At 41.5% G+C, this 25,081-nt stretch overlaps 1 protein-coding gene across 3 annotated transcripts in view; it reads right to left on the bottom strand.

Moving 5' to 3' along the window:
- LOC110513232 overlaps positions 1 to 25,081 on the bottom strand; it is a 122,658-nt gene that overhangs the window by 47,905 nt on the left and 49,672 nt on the right. For 2 of the 3 annotated variants that reach the window (XM_036934330.1, XM_036934329.1), the window contains 4 exons: positions 23,074 to 23,415; positions 22,709 to 22,978; positions 22,080 to 22,163; positions 21,531 to 21,938 (listed from right to left, as the gene is read on the bottom strand). In XM_036934330.1, the coding sequence (XP_036790225.1) occupies positions 21,854 to 21,938; positions 22,080 to 22,163; positions 22,709 to 22,978; positions 23,074 to 23,415 (781 nt within the window). In that variant the 3' untranslated portion in view covers positions 21,531 to 21,853. Of the gene's footprint in view, positions 1 to 21,530; positions 21,939 to 22,079; positions 22,164 to 22,708; positions 22,979 to 23,073; positions 23,416 to 25,081 lie in introns of those variants that run through there. The other variant, XR_005034308.1, reaches the window with a different exon arrangement.

The raw sequence follows: 25,081 nt of genomic DNA, 5'->3' as shown, positions 1-25,081 counted from the left end.
CATATAGTCTGATAGACCTGGTTACCATATAGTCTTATAGACCTGGTTACCATATAGTCTGATAGACCTGGTTACCATATAGTCTTATAGACCTGGTTACCATATAGTCTGATAGACCTGGTTACCATATAGTCTGATAGACCTGGTTACCATATAGTCTGATAGTCCTGGTTACCATATAGTCTTTTAGACCTGGTTACCATATAGTCTGATAGACCTGGTTACCATATAGTCTGATAGACCTGGTTATTATATAGTCTTATAGACCTGGTTACCATATAGTCTTATAGACCTGGTTACCCTATAGTCTGATAGACCTGGTTACCATATAATCTTATAGACCTGGTTACCATAGTCTGATAGACCTGGTTACCATATAGTCTGTTAGACCTGGTTACCATATAGTCTGATAGACCTGGTTACCATATAGTCTGATAGACCAGGTTACCATATAGTCTTATAGACCTGGTTACCATATAGTCTGATAGACCTGGTTACCATATAGTCTTATAGACCTGGTTACCATATAGTCTGTTAGACCTGGTTACCATATAATCTTATAGACCTGGTTACCATAGTCTTATAGACCTGGTTACCATATAGTCTGATAGACCTGGTTACCATATAGTCTGATAGACCTGGTTACCATATAGTCTGATAGACCTGGTTACCATATAGTCTTATAGACCTGGTTACCATATAGTCTTATAGACCTGGTTACCATATAGTCTGATAGACCTGGTTACCATATAGTCTGATAGACCTGGTTACCATATAGTCTGATAGACCTGGTTACCACATAGTCTGATAGACCTGGTTACCATATAGTCTTATAGACCTGGTTACCATATAGTCTGATAGACCTGGTTACCATATAGTCTGATAGACCTGGTTACCATATAGTCTGATAGACCTGGTTACCATATAATCTTATAGACCTGGTTACCATAGTCTGATAGACCTGGTTACCATATAGTCTGTTAGACCTGGTTACCATATAGTCTGATAGACCTGGTTACCATATAGTCTTATAGACCTGGTTACCATATAGTCTGATAGACCTGGTTACCATATAGTCTGATAGACCTGGTTACCATATAGTCTGTTAGACCTGGTTACCATATAGTCTTATAGACCTGGTTACCATATAGTCTTATAGACCTGGTTACCATATAGTCTGTTAGACCTGGTTACCATATAGTCTGATAGACCTGGTTACCATATAGTCTTATAGACCTGGTTACCATATAGTCTGTTAGACCTGGTTACCATATAATCTTATAGACCTGGTTACCATAGTCTTATAGACCTGGTTACCATATAGTCTGATAGACCTGGTTACCATATAGTCTGTTAGACCTGGTTACCATATAGTCTTATAGACCTGGTTACCATATAGTCTGATAGACCTGGTTACCATATAGTCTGATAGACCTGGTTACCATATAGTCTTATAGACCTGGTTACCATATAGTCTTATAGACCTGGTTACCATATAGTCTTATAGACCTGGTTACCATATAGTCTGATAGACCTGGTTACCATATAGTCTTATAGACCTGGTTACCATATAGTCTTATAGACCTGGTTACCATATAGTCTGATAGACCTCGTTACCATATAGTCTTATAGACCTGGTTACCATATAGTCTGATAGACCTGGTTACCATATAGTCTTATAGACCTGGTTACCAGATAGTCTGATAGTCATAGCTACCAGGCTGGGGAGACATACAGGAGGCCTCTTCCTTGGTCAAGGCACTGGATACACCGGGCTGTTCAGGCGCACTGATGGTCTCAAGCGCAGAGCTGGCACAACCTGTTCTGGCTGGATGCCCACTTCCACCCGGCAAATGCAAGACGCTGGCACCGAGCACACCGGCCTGTGAATGCTCAGCCAAGACACAGTTCGCATCACCCCATAGCACGGGGCCTGACCTGTCACATGCTCGCCACGGTAAGCACGGGGAGTTGGCGCAGGTCTCCAACCTGACTAGCCACACTCCCCGTGTGCCCCCCAAATAACATTTTTGGGGGCTGCCTCTTGGGCTTCCTTGCCAGCAGTGTTCCCTCATACTACTCTGCTTTCGTCGCTGCCTCCGCCTTCCTCAATACTTCCACCTGTTCCCATGGAAGGCGATCCCTACCGGCCAGGATCTCCTCCCATGTCCAGGATCCCTTGTCGTTTAGGATGTTCTCCCATGTCCATTCCTCCTTTTTACCACGCAGCTTGGGATCCTGTTTATAGACCTAAGCTCATTACCATAACGCAACGTTAACTATTCACGTTAACTATTCATGAAAATCGCAAATGAAATGAAATAAATATGCTAGCTCTCAAGCTTAGCCTTTTGTTAACAACACTGTCATCTCAGATTTTCAAAATATGCTTTTCAACCATAGCAAAACAAGCATTTGTGTAAGAGTATTGATACCTAGCATAGCATTTAGCGTAGCATTTAGCGTAGCATTTAGCGTAGCATTCAGCATGCAACATTTTCACAAAAACAAGAAAAGCCTTCAAATAAAATAATTTACCTTTGAAGAACTTCAGATGTTTTCAATGAGGACACTCTCAGATTGCAAATGTTCCGTTTTTCCAAAAAGATTCTTTGTGTATTAGAAATCGCTCCGTTTTGTACATCACGTTTGGCTACCAAAAAAACCTGTATCCAGGAGTGTATTTATCCCTGCAGCTCATTAGCATAACGCAACGTCATAGAGATAGGGCTGACTTCTGCCCCCTTTGGAGGAATTGGGTACCCATAGTAAACTGAAAAAAAATCTGTCAAAAATTGCTAATATATGCATATAATAATTATTATTGGATAGAAAACACTCTAAAGCTTCTAAAACCGTTGGAATTATGTCTGTAAGTATAGCAGAACTCACAGGGCAGGCATTCTTCCAAACTAGTTTTTGTGGTCATGAAAGTTGGAGCAACTTTGACGTCATCGCCCCCACCCTTCCCAACCTGACACTTTCTATGTCTTCCACTAGATGTCCTCATTCAGTAGAGCTTTTAATCGTTCAAATCCCGCGAGAATTGGCCCTATGGGAGTGAAATTAGTGTGTGCCACGAGGAAATACCTTGTGCGTTGGGGCGCGAATTGGTCCCGGCCATTCCTTTGTTCCAGCACTCCTGGGAAGAGCTAACGATGACCGGTTGAATAGAAATTTGTTTTGTGTTTAAACCTGTTATGGATGATGCGAATTCTCGCAGCTTTTTGTTAAAAATCGCGCAACATTTCAGCGTCCTGCTACTCATGCCAGGAATATAGTATATGCATATGATAAGTATGTGTGGATAGAAAACACTCTGAAGTCTCTAAAACTGGTTAAATCGGGTCTGTGGCTATAACAGAACGTGTTTAGGAGTAAAAATCCCTGGTAAAACCGTTCACCAAAAACAAAAACAAAAATATTCATCCGCCATTCAATCAATTGTTTAAGACGAGGGAAAATATATGCAAACCCCTTGTAAACGCATACAGCTTCCACACGATGTCACCATTGCTATAAATATCAGAGTCATTTATCCCTGGTTGCAACACAAATAGACCCCTCCTCTGACCCACCACAGGATGTTGTGAAACGGAAAAAAATGGACGATGTTTTCCAGACTTGCTGCTATCGAATACAGATCGCCCCGTGATCAATTTGATACATCATTAACGTTTATTAATACCTAAAGTTGGTTTAGAAACGTCGTTTTAAGTGATTTGTAAAAGTTTATAGGCGACTTTTGTAATTTTAAAAAGTGACGTTGCGTCTTGTAAATGGACTTTTTGCAGCATCAGACTGGCCTTCAGCAAATGACATTTTGGGTATACAATGACGGATTTAATCGGGAAAAAGACCCAATTGTGATGTTTATGGGACATATAGGAGTGCCAACAAAGAAGCTCGTCCAAGGTAATGAATGTTTTATATTTTATTTCTGCGTTTTGGGTAGCGCCGGCTACCGCAAAATCTGTTGTTTACGTGTCGTGCTGGTATTTTGGAGGGTGCATGCTATCAGATAATAGCTTCTCATGCTTTCGCCGAAAAGCATTTTACAAATCTGACTTGGTGGCTAGATTCACAACGAGTGTAGCTTTAATTCAGTACCTGGCATGTGTGTTTTAATGAAAGTTTGAGATTTAACGAGTACTAAGTAAAGTACTATAGGTGGCGCTCTGAAAATTCCGCTGAGCGGTCTCTCTGTAGGGATCACCTCCATAAGAAGTTAAAACATCATAAAGCTTGATTCTGCACTTAGTTTGACCTGTTTAGTCGACATATAATATGTAATTTTGAAGTTTTGATGCGCAACTTTTCCGGACCAGAGGACATTTTGGGTGCATTTCAGCTGATGTTATTAGCAGTAGCTAATACAAAGACGCAAGACTTGAAACCAAACGATGTATTGGGTAAGTATGAACCCTTCCAGAACATTCTGAACGAAGACCATCGAAGGTAAGGGAATATTTATGCTGAAATCTGTGTTTCTGTTGACTCCAACATTACAGAGAAATGTAGCTTATATCTGAGCGCCGTCTCAGCATATTGAATAGTGTGCGATTTCTGTAACGTTAAAAATAAATGTAACAAAGCGATTGCATTAAGAAGCAGTGTATCTTTCTAACTATATGTAGAACATGTATATTTAGTCAAAGTTTATGATGTCTATTTACGTTATCTTGCCGCGCTACCTAGATTTCCTGCGGACATTTTTGAACATGAACATGAACATGAATTCAATGTAAATGGACATTTATGGATATAAATGGCATATTATTGAAAAAAAAATGTACTGTGTAACATGTCCTATTACTGTCATCTGATGAAGATTTTCAAAAGGTTAGTGAATGATTTATTTTTTAATCCTGCGTTTGTTGATTGCATGTTTTGGCTATTCAAATGAGCTGTGTCTGGTGGTGGTTTGACATATATATGTGCTATGTTTTCGCCGTAAAACATTTTAGAAATCTGACTTGCTGGCTAGATGAACAAGGTGTTTATCTTTCATTTGAGCTATTGGACTTGTTAATGTGTGGAGGTTAAATATTTCTAAGAATATTTTTGCGTTCCATGCGCCACCGTTCCAGCTGAACGTGGGAGGGTAGGTTCCCAGCTGGGAACCATGATCTCTAACAGGTTTTAACTATTCATGAAAATCGCAAATAAAATGAAGTAAATATGCTAGCTCTCAAGCGTAGCCTTTTGTTAACAACACTGTCATCTCAGATTTTCAAAATATGCTTCTCAACCATAGGAAAACAATCATTTGTGTAACAGTAGCTAGCTAGCGTAGCATTTAGCATTAGCATTAGCGTTAGCATTTAGCAGGCAACATTTTCATAAAAACCAGAAAAGCATTCAAATAAAATAATTTACCTTTGAAGAACTTCAGATGTTTTCAATGAGGAGACTCTGTTAGATAGCAAATGTTCAGTTTTTCCTGAAAGATTATTTGTTTAGGAGAAATCGCTCCGTTTGGTGCGTCACGTTTGGCTACCAAAAAAAACGAAAATCCAGTCATCAATACGCCAAACTTTTTTCCAAATTAACTCCATAATATCGACTGAAACATGGCAAACGTTGTTTAGAGCCAATCCTCAAGGTGTTTTTCACATATCTCTTTGATGATATATCCTTCGTGGAAGTGTGCTTTCTTTCTGTCCTTAATCCCAGGAGAAAATGCCCGCAATTGAAGATTACGCACCAATTTAGACAAAGGACACCAGGTGGACGCCTGGAAAATGTAGTCTCTTATGGCCAATCTTCCAATGATATGCCTACAAATACGTCACAATGCTGCAGACATCTTGAAGAAACGACAGAAAGCGCAGGCTCGTTCCTGCTGCATTCACAGCCATATAAGGAGACATTGCAAAACAGAGCTTCAGAAATTCTGCTCATTTCCTGTTTGAAGTGTCATCTTGGTTTCGCCTGTAGCATGAGTTCTGTGGCACTCACAGATAATATATTTGCAGTTTTGGAAACGTTAGACTGTTTTCTTTCCAAAGCTGTCAATTATATGCATAGTCGAGCATCTTTTCGTGACAAAATATTGCGCTTAAAACGGGCACGTTTTTTTTATCCAATAATGAAATAGCGCCCCCATAGATTCAACAGTTTAAAAACAAATCTGACACAGCATTAAGGATAAGTCTATCTTTAATTCTGTGAATAACACTTGTATCTTTTATCAATGTTTATTAAGAGTATTTCTGCAAAATCACCGGATGTTTTGGAATCAAAACATTACTGCAAGTAACGCGCCAATGTAAACTGAGATTTTTGGATATAAATATGCACATTATCGAACAAAACATACATGTATTGTGTAACATGATGTCCTTTGAGTGTCATCTGATGAAGATCATCAAAGGTTAGTGATTAATTTTATCTATATTTCTGCTTTTTTGTGACTCCTATCTTTGGCTGGAAAAATGGCTGTGTTTTTTTGACTTGGCTATGACCTACCATAATCAATCATATGTTGTGATTTTCGCTGTAAACATTTTTGATACATGATGGGTAGATTAACAAGATGTGTATCTTTCATTTCCTGTATTGGACACATTGTTCATGTGTGAAAGTTACATATTTCCCAAAAATATTTTTTGAATTTCGATTAATTGAAAATGATACTTTTTTCAAAGTATCTGTCTTTTTCAAACAAGCATTGCAGAGCTGGCTGCAATTTAATCCCCCAGAAAAGATAGAAAAAAATATTACAACAAATAATATGGCTGAACTCAAATGTGCTGATTAATAAAATACCTGTATTTATGGGAAAGATATTTGAAAAGGGTATTTTGTTCTTAAATTATATTGTAAGTTGTAATGGTAGAGTTACATCCTTCATGAAGTTATCAGAATTTTACGGGGAGGTCTGCTCAATCCAAGACTCCAACCAATTGATTACAGCATTGCCCCAAAAATGGAGGAGGCAGGTGGCAGCGGGAGGAGGTAGGGAACTGGTCTGTCTGCCCAATATAAAGGATCAAAACTGGAGGAGGAGGGTGGCAGCAGGAGGAGGAGGAGGGAACGGGTCTGTCTGCCCAATATAAAGGATCAAAACTGGAGGAGGAGGGTGGCAGCAGGAGGAGGAGGGAACGGGTCTGTCTGCCCAATATAAAGGATCAAAACTGGAGGAGGCAGGTGGCAGCGGGAGGAGGAGGAGGGAACGGGTCTGTCTGCCCAATATAAAGGATCAAAACTGGAGGAGGAGGGTGGCAGCAGGAGGAGGAGGAGGGAACGGGTCTGTCTGCCCAATATAAAGGATCAAAACTGGAGGAGGAGGGTGGCAGCAGGAGGAGGAGGAGGGAACGGGTCTGTCTGCCCAATATAAAGGATCAAAACTGGAGGAGGAGGGTGGCAGCAGGAGGAGGAGGGAACGGGTCTGTCTGCCCAATATAAAGGATCAAAACTGGAGGAGGAGGGTGGCAGCAGGAGGAGGAGGAGGGAACGGGTCTGTCTGCCCAATATAAAGGATCAAAACTGGAGGAGGAGGGTGGCAGCAGGAGGAGGAGGGAACTGGTCTGTCTGCCCAATATAAAGGATCAAAACTGGAGGAGGAGGGTGGCAGCAGGAGGAGGAGGAGGGAACGGGTCTGTCTGCCCAATATAAAGGATCAAAACTGGAGGAGGAGGGTGGCAGCAGGAGGAGGAGGGAACTGGTCTGTCTGCCCAATATAAAGGATCAAAACTGGAGGAGGAGGGTGGCAGCAGGATGAGGAGGGAACGGGTCTGTCTGCCCAATGTAAAGGATCAAAACTGGAGGAGGAATAAAAATAGTATAAATAGGAAAGTATAGCAGTTTCATTTGAGGACCAGGATGTTGACAACTGTGCCATACAGATAGCAAAATAGTTGGGAAGAGATTTTTGATGTACCGATTCCATGTTACAGGGTGTACGTTGATATATAAAACAACGCAAGATTAAAGACTTCGTGCTTTTCAGCTAAAATGATTATATAGAATTCTTGCCACCAACAAAATGTTGAATATTTGGAACATTAAAATCATCGAAGATCTGCAGATTTTGTTGTGAGGATACAGAATCAACAGACCATTTATTTTGGTATTGCCCTCAGGTAGCCTGTTTCTGGTCTCAGGTTCAGGAATGGCTGAAAATGCATAGCATTGATCTAAAATTGACCCTAGAAATAGTACTGTTAGGAGATCTGGAGAGACCGGGTCAGTCAATCACTAATATACTAATACTCTTAGAAAAAAATATTTATCTTCAACTCACAATATGTTGATTATATTCGATTGGATAGATTGAAATTGTATGTTAAACTTCACAGTTGAAAGATATGTGTTGCGTAAAAACAGGAAGTGGGTGGCCATCAGAGATAGATGGAATCGGCTGAGGGAAGCTGAGGGTTGGTATGTGGAATTGGAGACAAGTGGGAGTGGAGTTGCTGTGTGAGAGAGAGAATGATGGTCAAAAGATAAAGGGGGAAAAAATTCAAAATAAAACAGAATAAAAGTACATTTGAATAACACTAAGTGGCACTGTTTTTACAACTAATGCCAGTTTGTCTGAGGCTGATGCCATGCATGTGTTTGTACACATGCAAATACACACACTCTCATTCATATAAACACATACAAGAACATGTAATAGTACCAAACATATACAGTTGGCATTGCTGTTATGATTTCAGTTGTCCTTGATGTCCTTTGTTTTACATTTATTATTTTATTTTTGTAAAAAATTCATTGTTGTTTGCTGTTTTTCTCTGTCTTTTCCTTTTTTCTCTTTAGTTCATTCTCTTAGTTCAAATCAAATGAAATTGTATTTGTCACATACACATGGTTAGCAGATGTTAATGCGAGTGTAGCGAAATGCTTACGCTTCTAGTTCTGACCATGCAGAGAGATTGGTGAGCTCCGCGTCTGACGATATAATGGCGGACGGAAGACAAGGTGGTGCGGCAGGTGCCGCTTCTCATACGAATGCTGTTATTTTATCTAAACCATCAGGTGTACGCCGACCCCAGCTAAGTAACTCATGCAAAGAGTTAAAGCGCAATTATGTGTTTTATCTCCAGTACTTTGCCATGATTGTCAGTTATGTAGCTGCTCTACTGATAATCTCAGTGCGGACACAAATCTACTGCTGGAGAATATCAACACCAAACACATTGGTTCACCGTTCAACGGGAGCGGACAGTACACAGGTACCATAATGGTCAAGTCTATCTCGCTCCCTATTCCCCTGAACCACTTAGGCGTAACAAACACAAGTCCAACATTTATCGGAAACTTTTAAACTACCCGTTCACTACCCTCCTACTCTCCGGGGATGTGCAACTCAATCCTAGGCCCAACATCACCGAGCCAGCGATACTCACCGAAGTGGAAAGCAGTGGATAGCCTCTTCCACTGATTTTTGCCACTGTGGAAGTGGGTGAGTCCCATGGTTTCTCTCGACTCACCCGGCTCCAGGGTAGATTTTGACTCTTCAAACATACCCAAGTCGCTATATGCGATCCCTGTCTCTGCTTCTGGTACACAAGCTATTTTAATTAGTTAGGCTTTGTTAATTGCGCAACCGAACTGCCTCTAATAAAAACTAAACCAAACGGCTAAAACCCAGCCGTCAGAAAACACAGAAAATTTTACTTTTTTCAACGTGTCAATCACTCTCGATGCATCTGGGACCCACGAGCTAAGCCCAAGGGACTACTAGGGGGGCACTTGAACATTCGTAGTGTCATTCCAAAAACTGATCAAATTCAATTATCTACTCACAGACTCCAACCTTGACTTCCTCTGCCTCTCAGAGACACGGCTCCATAAAACCTCACCATCTGCTGCTTTGATTGTGATTGGCTACAATGTTTTCAGGAGAGACAGGATTGAAGGAAGAGGAGGGGGTGTGATGATTTACATTAAAGAACATATCTGATGTAAACTAATTGAGTGGTCATGTGATAATGAACTAGAATGTATCGGCCTGAACGTTACACTGTCTCCCCAAATGTCTTTTACCCTTATTGGAATGTACAGGCCACCTTCAAACAAAAGTGTGTTTTTTGATCAGTTTAATAACATGCTTAGGGAATGTGACTTCAGGAAAGAGGTCATGTTAATGGGAGATTTTAATATTAATTATGAAGACAAGTCTTGTAGGAAAACCCTCAAACGGATCACTAATACCTTTGACCTTACACAGCTAGTTAAAGGGCCAACCAGGGTGACTTGTTGCTCTAAAACACAGATTGATTTGGTGTTCAGTAATAAACCAGAGAGAGTGACTAAATCATTAAATATGGTTACTGGGCTATCTGATCATAATCTGACACTTATAGCCAGAAAAGCTGTCTAAGAGCAGGTGTAACCTCTCTACTGTTAGAAAGCCGGATCAACTAAGAATACCTAAGAGTGAATTAAACTATTTGGAAAACGCAATTAAGGGAATTAACTGGAATGTTCTCTTGTCCTATACAGACATGGAAGCTGATAGTCAGGTTTGTCTATCCACAATCCAGACTACAATAACTGGTTTCCTAAAGAAAATCGAATCCAAACCTGGCCAGAAGAGCACTCTTCCTTGGCTAAATGGAGAAATCTGGAAATTGATGAAAGAACGAGATTATGCTCTAAAAATAGCCCTAAGGTCCAAATTAGAGCATGACAGACGTAGGTTTACCATGTTGAGAAATAAGGTGATGAAAGAAATCAGACAGGCCAAGGCAAACTTCTTTATTAACATAATTGGTGAAGCAAAGGGAAATTCTAAACTGATCTGGGAGAATCAAAAACAGTTAAAAGGGAAAGACCATAGTAACACTGCAAAAAGACTAGAAATCATGGTGAATAACAATCTAACACAGGATGCAGTCAAAATAGCAATAGCCTTCAATTCCTACTTTATTGACTCTGTCAGGGTACTGACACAGAACTCCTCCACTGGTTTCTTGGGTTCAGTGCTAGTGAATGACGCTCAACCAGTCTTCATCATAAGGGAGGTGGCTGAGTCAAAGGTGAACAAGGTGATTAGCTCACTAAAGAACTCTAAAGCCAAATATGTGTTGGGCTGGACTCTACCTTTCTTAAAAACCACAAAGAGTCACTCATTGGCCCCATTACTAAGGTCATCAACACATCTATTGGGCTCGGGGTGTTTCCAAGGGTGTGGAAGTCGGCCCTAATAATGGCCATCTTTAAATCGGGCGACCCTGCTGTCGTGAGTAACTACAAGCCCATTAGAATACTACCAGTGGTGTCAAAGGTTGTTGAAAAGTGTGTAGCAGAACAACTGATTGCCCACCTCAACAACAGCCCCTTCACATTACACTCCATGCAGTTTGGCTTCAGAGCGAAACACTCCACAGAAACGGCCAACTGCTTTCTTCTGGAAAATGTGAAGTCCAAGATGGACAAAGGGGGCATTGTTGGAGCTGTGTTTCTGGACCTAAGGAAGGCTTTTGATACTGTTAACCATGAGATTCTCCTCACAAAATTGTCCAAGTTCAACTTTTCCACCGATGCCTTGAGATGGATGAAATCATACCTTGAAGGCAGAACTCAGTGTGTCAGAGTAAGCAATGAGCTGTCGCCCACTCTTAGCTATGATGTGGGCGTGCACCAAGGGTCAATACTGGGGCCCCTCCTGTTCAGCCTGTACATTAATTATCTGCCTTCTGTCTGTACTGGGTCTGAAGTTCAAATGTATGCAGATGATACAGTGATATATATGCATGCAAAGAGCAAACAACAAGCTGCACAAGAACTCACCACTGTAATGGTCCAGGTTACAAAGAGGCTCAGTGACTCACTACTGTAATGGTCCAGGTTACAAAGTGACTCAGTGACTCACTACTGTAATGGTCCAGGTTACATAGTGACTCACTACTGTAATGGTCCAGGTTACATAGTGACTCACTACTGTAATGGTCCAGGTTACATAGTGACTCACTACTGTAATGGTCCAGGTTACATAGTGACTCACTACTGTAATGGTCCAGGTTACATAGTGACTCACTACTGTAATGGTCCAGGTTACATAGTGACTCACTACTGTAATGGTCCAGGTTACATAGTGACTCACTACTGTAATGGTCCAGGTTACATAGTGACTCACTACTGTAATGGTCCAGGTTACATAGTGACTCACTACTGTAATGGTCCAGGTTACATAGTGACTCACTACTGTAATGGTCCAGGTTACATAGTGACTCAGTGACTCACTACTGTAATGGTCCAGGTTACATAGTGACTCAGTGACTCACTACTGTAATGGTCCAGGTTACAAAGTGACTCAGTGACTCACTACTGTAATGGTCCAGGTTACAAAGTGACTCAGTGACTCACTACTGTAATGGTCCAGGTTACAAAGTGACTCAGTGACTCACTACTGTAATGGTCCAGGTTACATAGTGACTCAGTGACTCACTACTGTAATGTTCCAGGTTACATAGTGACTCAGTGACTCACTACTGTAATGGTCCAGGTTACAAAGTGACTCAGTGACTCACTACTGTAATGGTCCAGGTTACATAGTGACTCAGTGACTCACTACTGTAATGTTCCAGGTTACATAGTGACTCAGTGACTCACTACTGTAATGGTCCAGGTTACAAAGTGACTCAGTGACTCACTACTGTAATGGTCCAGGTTACAAAGTGACTCAGTGACTCACTACAGTAATGGTCCAGGTTACATAGTGACTCAGTGACTCACTACTGTAATGGTCCAGGTTACAAAGTGACTCAGTGACTCACTACTGTAATGGTCCAGGTTACATAGTGACTCAGTGACTCACTACTGTAATGGTCCAGGTTAGAAAGTGACTCAGTGACTCACTACTGTAATGGTCCAGGTTACAAAGTGACTCAGTGACTCACTACTGTAATGGTCCAGGTTACATAGTGACTCAGTGACTCACTACTGTAATGGTCCAGGTTACAAAGTGACTCAGTGACTCACTACTGTAATGGTCCAGGTTACAAAGTGACTCAGTGACTCACTACTGTAATGGTCCAGGTTATAAAGTGACTCACTACTGTAATGGTCCAGGTTACAAAGTGACTCAGTGACTCACTACTGTAATGGTCCAGGTTACATAGTGACTCAGTGACTCACTGCTGTAATGGTCCAGGTTACAAAGTGACTCAGTGACTCACTACTGTAATGGTCCAGGTTACAAAGTGACTCAGTGACTCACTACTGTAATGGTCCAGGTTACAAAGTGACTCAGTAACTCACTACTGTAATGGTCCAGGTTACAAAGTGACTCAGTGACTCACTACTGTAATGGTCCAGGTTACAAAGTGACTCAGTGACTCACTACTGTAATGGTCCAGGTTACATAGTGACTCACTACTGTAATGGTCCAGGTTACAAAGTGACTCAGTGACTCACTACTGTAATGGTCCAGGTTACATAGTGACTCACTACTGTAATGGTCCAGGTTACATAGTGACTCACTACTGTAATGGTCCAGGTTACATAGTGACTCACTACTGTAATGGTCCAGGTTACATAGTGACTCACTACTGTAATGGTCCAGGTTACATAGTGACTCACTACTGTAATGGTCCAGGTTACAAAGTGACTCAGTGACTCACTACTGTAATGGTCCAGGTTACATAGTGACTCACTACTGTAATGGTCCAGGTTACATAGTGACTCACTACTGTAATGGTCCAGGATACATAGTGACTCACTACTGTAATGGTCCAGGTTACATAGTGACTCACTACTGTAATGGTCCAGGTTACATAGTGACTCACTACTGTAATGGTCCAGGTTACATAGTGACTCACTACTGTAATGGTCCAGGTTACATAGTGACTCACGACTGTAATGGTCCAGGTTACATAGTGACTCACTACTGTAATGGTCCAGGTTACATAGTGACTCACTACTGTAATGGTCCAGGTTACATAGTGACTCACTACTGTAATGGTCCAGGTTACATAGTGACTCACTACTGTAATGGTCCAGGTTACATAGTGACTCACTACTGTAATGGTCCAGGTTACATAGTGACTCACTACTGTAATGGTCCAGGTTACATAGTGACTCACTAGTGTAATGGTCCAGGTTACATAGTGACTCACTACTGTAATGGTCCAGGTTACATAGTGACTCACTACTGTAATGGTCCAGGTTACATAGTGACTCACTACTGTAATGGTCCAGGTTACATAGTGACTCACTACTGTAATGGTCCAGGTTACATAGTGACTCACTACTGTAATGGTCCAGGTTACATAGTGACTCACTACTGTAATGGTCCAGGTTACATAGTGACTCACTACTGTAATGGTCCAGGTTACATAGTGACTCACTACTGTAATGGTCCAGGTTACAAAGTGACTCAGTGACTCACTACTGTAATGGTCCAGGTTACATAGTGACTCACTACTGTAATGGTCCAGGTTACATAGTGACTCACTACTGTAATGGTCCAGGTTACATAGTGACTCACTACTGTAATGGTCCAGGTTACATAGTGACTCACTACTGTAATGGTCCAGGTTACATAGTGACTCATTGACTCACTACTGTAATGGTCCAGGTTACATAGTGACTCAGTGACTCACTACTGTAATGGTCCAGGTTACAAAGTGACTCAGTGACTCACTACTGTAATGGTCCAGGTTACAAAGTGACTCGTGTTTGCATCTCAATGTGAAAAAAACTGTTTGCATGTTCTTCACAAAAAGGGCAACAGACGCCGGATGTCTATGTGTCAGGGGAGAAGCTCCAGGTGGTGTCTGATTTTAAGTACCTTGGCATCATACTTGATTCCAACCTCTCTTTTAAAAAGCACGTGAAAAGGGTAATTCAGATAACCAAATTCAACCTAGCTATTTTCCGATTTATACGAAATTGTTTGACTACAGAGGTAGCAAAACTGTACTTCAAATCTATGACACTCCCCCACTTAACATACCGCTTGACTAGTTGGGCCCAAGATTGCTGTACAAAATTAAAACATATTCAGTCTGTCTACAAACAGGCTCTCAAAGTGCTTTATAGGAAGCCCAAAAGCCATCACCACTGTTACATCCTCAGAAAGCATGAGCTCCTGTGTTGGGAAAATCTGGTGCAATACACCGACTTGTATTCAAGATCCTACATGGCCTGGCTCCTCCCCCTCCACTCAGTGTTTTCGTTAAACAGAAAACCCAAACATATGGCAGCAGATCCACAAGGTCTGCCATGAGAGGTGACTGTATAGTTCCCCTAAGGAAAAGCACCTTTAGTAAATCTGCATTCTCTGTGAGAGCTTCCCATGTCTGGAATACACTGCCATCAGACACACACAACTGCACCACATATCACACTTTCACACAATGCATGAAGACATGGCTAAAGGTCAATCAGATTTGTGAACATAATCCCTAGCTGTGTATTGCCGCCGCTTTCCGGGTTGTCTGTTGTCTGTAGCTTGTGAGGTGTGGAAACACTTTGTTGCTTTTATGAATTTTGTCTTACTGATTTTGTTCTATGTTGCTCTGTCTGTATGCTATGTCTTGCTTGTCCTATGTTGCTCTGCGTGTGCTCACTGTTCAATGATTGTCTATATTGTAATTGTTTTTAATAACCTGCCCAGGGACTGCGGTTGAAAATTAGCGGGCTGGCTAAAAACGGGGTAGCCTCTGTGGGGGGATCATGGAGGCTTCGGGTTGATCATGAAAAGGAAACTATGACATTTTTTTATCACTATCATGCACACACAAGGATGGCTCTGTTGTAGAAAGACTGATACATGTCTGATAGTGTCTTGATGCTCTATTGTTTGTCCTTCATGTTCTATGCTTTGGTGTTGCCTTGTGTTTTTTGTAATAAATAATAAAAACAAATATTAAAAAAATGTAAAAAAAATAATAATAATATTCTGATCCAAATGTTGGAGGGCTCTCAATTTTCAGACCATGTGTAGTCTAACCCAAAATGTATCAGAAAACCTTAATTTGACATGTTATTATGATCGATTGTTAGAAAAGCCTTTCCTTGTGTCTCTGAAATCTCCATTGTATATTTTACTTTCACTTAAACTTCCGTCTATCAAGACATTGGGGTGCGTTCAGCAATATGCAACGTTTTGGAATGTTCAGATAGAGACGCTATGTAGAACAGACACGCTTCTCTCTGATATGAATAAATAATAAAGATTCACGTCGGCTCTATTAATGATATTTCTATTGGGAACGTTCGACAACATTTGGATACTGACCGTGGTATTGTTGTGGTAAATAGTGTTGTTTTAAATAGTGTTGTATTAAATATTGTTGTAGTAAATATTGTTGTAGTAACTTATCAGGTGTGCTAAAACTGTACCTGCAGGGTGTATTAATTAGAGAACGTAGGAAAATGTTGGACAAGTTCAGCTGGACAAGTTTAGCTTAGTGCCTCCCTGTTTCGGCCAGTGTGTTTCTGCTTGGTTCCTGATGAATACACCCCAGGGCAACGTTCAGAGAGGTGTGTTCTATCAACATAGAGCAGGTCTATCTGGATGTTCCCAAACGTTGGGTCAGTGAACCATTTAGATGAATTATATTCAATTTTAGCTGCACACAGTCTATAGTCCTATATAGACTACACTATCAAGCATTTTTTAAATTGATTTAACTAGGCAAGTCAGTTAAGAACAAATTCTTGACAGCCTACCAAAAGGCAAAAGGCCTCCTGCGGGGACGGGGGCTGGGATTAAAAAAATATATTTAAAAAAAAGAATAAAATAGAAATATAGGGACAAAACACACATCACAAGAGAGACACAACACTACATACAGAGAGACCTAATGCAACAACATAGCAAGGCAGCAACACATGACAACACAGCATGGCAACACAACATAACAACAACATGGTAGCAACACAACGTAACAACAACACAACATGGTAGCAACACAACACAACAACAACATGGTAGCAGCACAACATAACAACAACATGGTAGCAACACAACATAACAACAACATGGTAGCAACACAATACGGTAGCAGAACAAAAACATGGTACAAACATTATTGGGCCCAGACAACAGCACAAAGGTCAAGAAGGTAGAAACAACAATACATCACATAAAGCAGCCACAACTGTCAGTAAGAGTGTCCATGATTGAGTCTTTGAATGAAGAGATTGAGATAAAACTGCCCAGTTTGAGTGTTTGTTGCAGCTCGTTCCAGTCACCAGCTGCAGCAAACTGAAAAGAGGAGCGACCCAGGGATGTGTGTGTTTTGGTGACCTTTAACAGAATGTGACTGGCAGATGTGTTGTATGTGGAGGATGAGGGCTGCAGTAGATATCTCAGATAGGGGGAGTGAGGCATAAGAGGGTTTTATAAATAAGCATCAAGTGGGTCTTGCGACGAGTATACAAAGATGACCAGTTTTCAGAGGAGTGTAGAGTGCAATGATGTGTCCTATAAGGAGCATTGGTGGCAAATATGATGGCCCAATGGTAAAGAACATCTAGCCGACATGATTATTACTGCACTATTACTACAGTTGATCAAAGACACTAAGTAAGGCAAAATAATATTTAATATAGATTAATTAACATACCTGAAATTGGGGAGAGACGAGAACACATGCTGGACTAAGATCCCACAGGAGAGTTGTAGTAAACTAAACCAGGTTGTCACCAGGAGAGGAGAGTTATAAACTAAACCAGGTTGTCACCAGGACAGGAGAGTTATAAACTAAACCAGGTTGTCACCAGGACAGTTGTAATAAACTAAACCAGGTTGTCACCGGGACAGGAGAGTTGTAGTAAACTAAACCAGGTTGTCACCAGGAGAGTTGTAGTAAACTAAACCAGGTTGTCTCCAGGACAGTTGTAGTAAACTAAACCAGGTTGTCACCAGGACAGTTGTAGTAAACTAAACCAGGTTGTCACCAGGACAGTTGTAGTAAACTAAACCAGGTTGTCACCAGAAGAGTTGTAGTAAACTAAACCAGGTTGTCACCAGGACAGTTGTAGTAAACTAAACCAGGTTGTCACCAGGACAGTTGTAGTAAACTAAACCAGGTTGTCACCAGGACAGTTGTAGTAAACTAAACCAGGTTGTCACCAGGACAGTTGTAGTAAACTAAACCAGGTTGTCACCAGGACAGTTGTAGTAAACTAAACCAGGTTGTCACCAGGACAGTTGTAGTAAACTAAACCAGGTTGTCTCCAGGACATTTGTAGTAAACTAAACCAGGTTGTCACCGGGACAGGAGAGTTGTCGTAAACTGAACCAGGTTGTTACTAGAACAGGATAGTTGTAGTAAATTAACCAGGTTGTCACCGGGAGAGGATAGTTTTCGTAAACTGAACCAGGTTGTTACCAGAACAGGAGAGTTGTAGTAAACTAAACCAGGTTGTCAGTGGTACTAAAGTGAGGAGTCACAATCCATGAAAAGCTGAGTGGCTACATCGTTTCAGGAGAACACACGAAGCAACTCGGTAAAAAATATATATGTGGAAGTCTGTCAAACTCTTGTGCTTATTTTAGCAGGGTCTCTCTTTGCAACAGTAATCCTGTATTGTAGGATAGTGTCTGACCAGTTCCTGTATACCTCTGTGGTTATCTCTTGCTGATAGTGTTGTGGAATATTGAATCAAATATTTCACAGATACCGGAACATGTAAATCCCAGGTTGTCAGATTTGTCGCTAGTCGATTTAAAAAAAATGTGTCGTTAGAGGGGTCTGAATACTCGCCACCTCAGTGGTTCTCTCTCTTGATGCTGGAAGATTAAACGCCAACTGATTCCGTTGACGTCCTTTACCTAATATGGTGCTTCCTGGTAAATGGGCGGGTCCGGATATCCCGAGATCTGCCTATCAGAGGAGGAGATGTCTTCAACAAACAACTTTTACATCGTCATGAAAAGAAACACATTTGGGGTGGGATCGCGTTCATACCAGCAATAACTTGAAAGTGATTATTTAGTATTTACTAGTAATGATTTCAACCTTTAGAGAAAACACTGTGACAAGCACCAATCATGTGTCTCATGGTTAATTTATTAAAAACACAAAAACGAAATATTCATAAATGATTTAAATGGTCAAAAAAAGTAAACTTTTGGGAGGTTTTTCTGTTTTGATATCAGAAAAGAATGTCTTAAAACGCGTTTGTTTTGTTTTATTTGGATAGAGACAAGTACCAACACATCAACACATTAAACAATCTTCAGATGGACTATAGTGTTTCCAGCCTAAACTCATTTCCAACACCTGATGGTTGTTATGGAAACAAAAGGAAAGAAATACATCATCAACTGATAATCACATGAATAGAACGGTACATCAAAGCTGGGACCCGAGAGACCGAGGCTCAGAGACGGAGGGTCCGGTACTTCTATCTCAAGGCCATCAGACTGTTAAACAGTCATCACTAGCACTTTAGAGGCTGCTGCAAACATACAAACATAGTCTTGAAATCACTGGCCATTTTAATAATGGAACAATAGTCACTTTAATAATGTTTACATATTTAGCATTACTCATCTCACATTGTATTCTATTCTACAGTATCTTAGTCTATGCCGCTCTGACATCTCATCCATACATTTATATATTCTTAATTCCATTCCTTTACTTTAGATGTGTATGTATTGGTTATATGTTGTAAAATTGTTAGATGTTACTGCACTGTTGGAACTAGAAACACAAGCATTTCGCTACACACGCAATAACATCTACTAAACATGTGAGTGTGACCAATAACATCTACTAAACATGTGCATGTGACCAACAACATCTACTAAACATGTGAGTGTGACCAATAACATCTACTAAACATGTGCATGTGACCAACAACATCTACTAAACATGTGAGTGTGACCAATAACATCTACTAAACATCTGCATGTGACCAACAACATCTACTAAACATGTGAGTGTGACCAATAACATCTACTAAACATGTGCATGTGACCAACAACATCTACTAAACATGTGAGTGTGACCAATAACATCTACTAAACATGTGCATGTGACCAACAACATCTACTAAACATGTGAGTGTGACCAACAACATCTACTAAACATGTGAGTGTGACCAACAACATCTACTAAACATGTGCATGTGACCAACAACATCTACTAAACATGTGAGTGTGACCAATAACATCTACTAAACATGTGCATGTGACCAACAACATCTACTAAACATGTGAGTGTGACCAACAACATCTACTAAACATGTGAGTGTGACCAACAACATCTACTAAACATGTGCATGTGACCAACAACATCTACTAAACATGTGTATGTGACCAATAACATCTACTAAACATGTGAGTGTGACCAACAACATCTACTAAACATGTGCATGTGACCAATAACATCTACTAAACATGTAAATGTGACCAATAACATCTACTAAACATGTGTATGTGATCAATAACATCTACTAAACATGTAAATGTGACCAATAACATCTACTAAACATGTGTATGTGACCAACACAATTAGATTTGATGATATGCACAAAGCAAATGGAAGAGGCTAAAATTAGATGAAATGGATATATTTACAACAAATGGAGGTAGAAGGGTCTTAAAGAGATGCTCCACTACTTTTATGAAAGTATTTTCTAAACCTCCCACTTTGGGCTGGAGTTTTCAATGTGTATGTGACCCCTCTTTCATCAGGCAGCTTTGTTCTGACTTGAACTAGGATAGTACTGTGAAGACCGACGCTGGAGACGAGAAGCAAGTAAGGGTGTGAACATTTAATAACCAACGGACAGAAACAGAATACGGACATCAGACAAAACAAGAACAGCGTCTGGAGAAGGGAAACGCAAACGACAACAACGGTGACAGAGGGAAGAAAACTGAGGAACAGACAGATATAGGGGAGGTAATAAAACAGGTGATTGAGTCCAGGTGAGTCCACTATATATATACAGACAGTACCAGTCAAAAGTTTGGACACACCTACTCATTCAAAGGGTTTTTCTTTATTTTTACTATTTTCTACATTTTAAAATAATAGTGAAGACATAAAAACTATAAAATAACACATATGGAATCATGTAGTAACCAAAAAAGTGTTAAACAAAATATATTTGAGATTATTCAAAGTAGCCACCCTTTGCCTTGATGACAGCTTTGCACACCATTTGCATTCTCTCAACCAGCTTCATGAGGTAGTCACCTGGAATTACTTTCAATTAACAGGTGTGCCTTGTTAAAAGTTCATTTGTGGAATTTTTATCCTTCTTAATAAGTTTGAGCCAATTAGTTGTGTTGTGACAAGGGAGGGGCCCAAATTTGAGATTTTTTGTTTCCAACTGCCGTGTCTTTGTGAGACACGTTGTGGGTGAACGGATGATCTCCGCATGTGTGGTTCCCACTGTGTGGTTCCCACTGTAAAGCATGGAGGAGGAGGTGTGATGGTGTGGGGGTGCTTTGCTGGTGACACTGTCAGTGATTTATTTAGAATTCAAGGCACACTTAACCAGCATGGCTACCCCAGAATTCTGCAGCGATACGCCATCCCATCAGGTTTGTGCTTAGTGGAAGTATAATTTGTTTTTCAACGGGACAATGACCCAACACACCTCCAAGCTGTGTAAGCAGCCAACATGTGCTCAGCATATGTGGAAACTCCTTCATGACTGTTGGAAAATCATTCCAGGTGAAGCTGGTTGAGAGAATGCCAAGAGTGTGTAAAGCTGTCATCAACAAACAATTGTAGAACACATTCACAGCAATCTGATCAAAACTAAACTATAAATGTCACAAAAACATCAAGTATGATTAGCATAAAGCTTTCTATATTGACCACATTATCCTGTTATTATACAACATTATCGTCACCAGATGTCAAACCTCTTGTCTGTCAGGAAGGATCTTCTGTCCTGGATTCAGCCTTCTCTTCCTGAACTAAGACCTGATGTTGTTGCACCAGATGTCAAACCTCTTGTCTGTCAGGAAGGGTCTTCTGTCCTGGATTCTGTTGTTGAAGAGTCTATAGAACATGATTATTATGAATCATTATTACATCATTAGACAACGCATCTCCATCCTCCAACAGTTGCCCCCAGAAACAGACACACCCATATGATCTCACACAGACACATGCTCTGCTCACCATCACACACACCCTTACCGTACGGTGTGTATTGAAGTGTTGGTAGAGACCAGTTGGAGTATTCTGTCAGTCAGAGCATCAGTGATGTCATTGTGGCTCAGGCTACAACACAGAGACAGAGAGAGAGACAAAGAGAGAGAGAGAGAGAGAGAGAAAGAGATAGAGAGGGAGACAGAGAGCAAGAGAGAAAGAGACAGAGAAAGAGAGATACAGAGATAGAGAGACAGAGAGGGAGAGAGGGACAGAGAACGAGAGAGAGACAGAGAGGGAGACAGAGAGCAAGAGAGAGAGACAGAAAGACAGAGAGGGAGACAGAGAGCAAGAGAGAGAGAGGCAGAGAAAGAGAGACAGAGACAGAGGGAGAGAGGGACAGAGAACGAGAGAGAGACAGAGAGGGAGAAAGAGAGCAAGAGAGAGAGAGAGAGAGACAGAGAGAGAGAGAGAGAGAGGGAGACAGAGCGAGAGAGAGACAGAGAGCAAGAGAGACAGAGACAGAGAGAACGAGTGATCAGACATTTGTCATCTAGTGTCACACACACACACACACACACACACACACACACACACACACACACACACACACACACACACACACACACACACACACACACACACACACACACACACACACAGTGAAAGCCACTCACTCCAGGACTTGTACTTTATGCAGGTGTGTGATCAGGGGCTGTAGCTGGTGGTCTGTGAGTTGACAGTGGCTGAGGTCCAGTTCTGACAGACCCTCTGAGTGTTCCAGAACCATGGCCAGAGATCCACAGGCCTTCTGGTCCAGCCTGGTCTCACTGAGGTCCAGCTCCCCATCCAGGGCTCTGCACAGGGACTCTGCGTGCCTCAGCAGCCCCTCTTCAATCCCCTCACACACAAGGTCCAGCAGCTGAAGTAACAGAGCTTTGCTGGGACTGAGAGGACGAGAAGCATCAACATTATGACACAGAGTAGGTCTAACTCCTACTGATAAACTAGATGGTCAAATGTTTGTCTTTGTGTGTCTAACCTCAGCTTGACAATATGCAGGCTGGGAAGCAGCTCCCTCAGTGCTCTGTCCTCCACCTCACAGTCTCTTAGGATGAGCTGGACCTGGTTTTGAACCAGCTGGATGCTGTGTTGGTTCTGCTTCAGAACAGAGTTGATGGCCCTGCAGTGGTCAGTAGTCAGACACAGAGCCTCCCCTGGGTCCTGAGCTGACAGGTCCACAGAAGAGGAGCAGGACAAGTCCAGCCTGTGTTGCAGAGACCTGAGCAGCCATACTGCTGTTGGTGGTGATGATGGTGCCCCCTGCTGGATCTGAGAGGCAGCACAGCACTGGAGGAAACTCAGTAGTAACCTCCTGTCAACACTACAGAGAGAGAGACAGAGAGCGAGCAAGAGAGAGACAGAGAGAGAGAGCGAGAGAGACTGAAAACAGAGAGAGAGAGACAGAGAGACAGAGAGAGAGAGAGAGACCGAGACAGAGAGAGAGAGACAGAGAGAGAGACAATTATTTAAACACCATCACACATTAAAACACTGATGGTAAGATGGCGCCGGAGAAGAAGGCAGACGTTTTCCCAACCTTAAACTTATTAAGACTTATGAAGACCGAAAATAACTTCTGGACATCAGATTACTCACCACGGACTGGCAGAATCATTTTTTTACTTTAACGAGTCTGACGAGCCCGACACAAAATATACACTGCTTTCTCGGGAACAGGCCCAGATCCCCGTGATTTGCGTGAAGAGGCGTCGGAGAAAAAGGGGCCAGAGGTTCTCAGACTCCTATTCCATATTTAGTGCACTACTTTTGACGAGGGTTGGCACCCTATTCCCTATTTAGTGCACTACTAGGTGATCGAATAAACCCTTCCTTCTGATGATGAAGATTAAACGGGACATTCAAAACTGTAATATCTTATGCTTCAGGGAGTTGTGGCTGACGACATACAGCTATTAGTTATACGCCAGCAGAATAGAACAGTGGCGTCTGGCGTCACGCAGAGACGCATACAAAGCTCTCCATTTGGCAAATCTGACCATAAGTCTATCCTCCTGATTCCTGCTTACACGCAATAATTAAAGCAGGAAGGCCCAGTGACTAGATCAATAAAATAGTGATCAGATGAAGCAGATGCTAAGTTACAGGACTGTTTGCTATCACAGACTGAATATGTTCCGGTTTCATCAACAAATCAAATCAAATGTCACAACAGTTTTCAAAAAATAAAATATAAAAATAACAAGTAATTAAAGAACAGCAGTAACAATAGTGAGACTATATACAGGGGGGTGTCGGTACAGAGTCAATGTGCGGGGGCACCGGTTAGTTGTGGTAGTATGTACATGTAGGTAGAGTTATTAAAGTGACCATGCATAGATGACAACAGAGCGTGGCGTGGTGTGGAGAAGGGAGGGGGGGGGGGGGGGGCAATGTGAATAATCTAGTCCGGGTAGCCATTTTACTAGATGTTCAGGAGTCTTATGGGGGTAGAAGCTGTGCAATAAGTGCATCGATGACGTCGTCCCCACAGTGACCGTACGTACATACCACAACCAGAAGCCATGGATTACAGGCAACAGTCGGACTGAGCTGCCGCTTTCAAGGAGCGGGACTCTAACCCTGAAGTTTAAAATAAATCCTGTTATGCCCTCCGATAAACCATCAAACAGGCAAAGCATCAATACAGGACTAAGATCGAATCATGCTACACCAGCTCTGATGCTCGTTGGATGTGGCAGGGCTTGCAAACTATTACAGACTACAAAGGGAAGCACAGCCGAGAGCTGCCCAGTGACACGAGCCTACCAGACGAGCTAAACTACTTCTAGGCAGGTAAATAACACTGAAACATGCATTAGAGAATTAGCTGTTCTGTAAGACTGTGACACAACAGTGGTAGGCCAGATTACCGACAAGACAGCCTATAGGGAGGAGGTCAGAGACCTGGCCGTGTGGTGCCAGGACAACAACCTCTCCCTCAAAGTGATCAAGACAAAGGAGATGATTGTGGACTATAGGAAAAAGAG

Source organism: Oncorhynchus mykiss, chromosome 10 (genome assembly GCF_013265735.2).
Source record: "Oncorhynchus mykiss isolate Arlee chromosome 10, USDA_OmykA_1.1, whole genome shotgun sequence".
Taxonomy (NCBI): Eukaryota; Metazoa; Chordata; class Actinopteri; order Salmoniformes; family Salmonidae; genus Oncorhynchus; species Oncorhynchus mykiss.
This window is presented reverse-complemented; position numbering and strand designations above follow the sequence as displayed.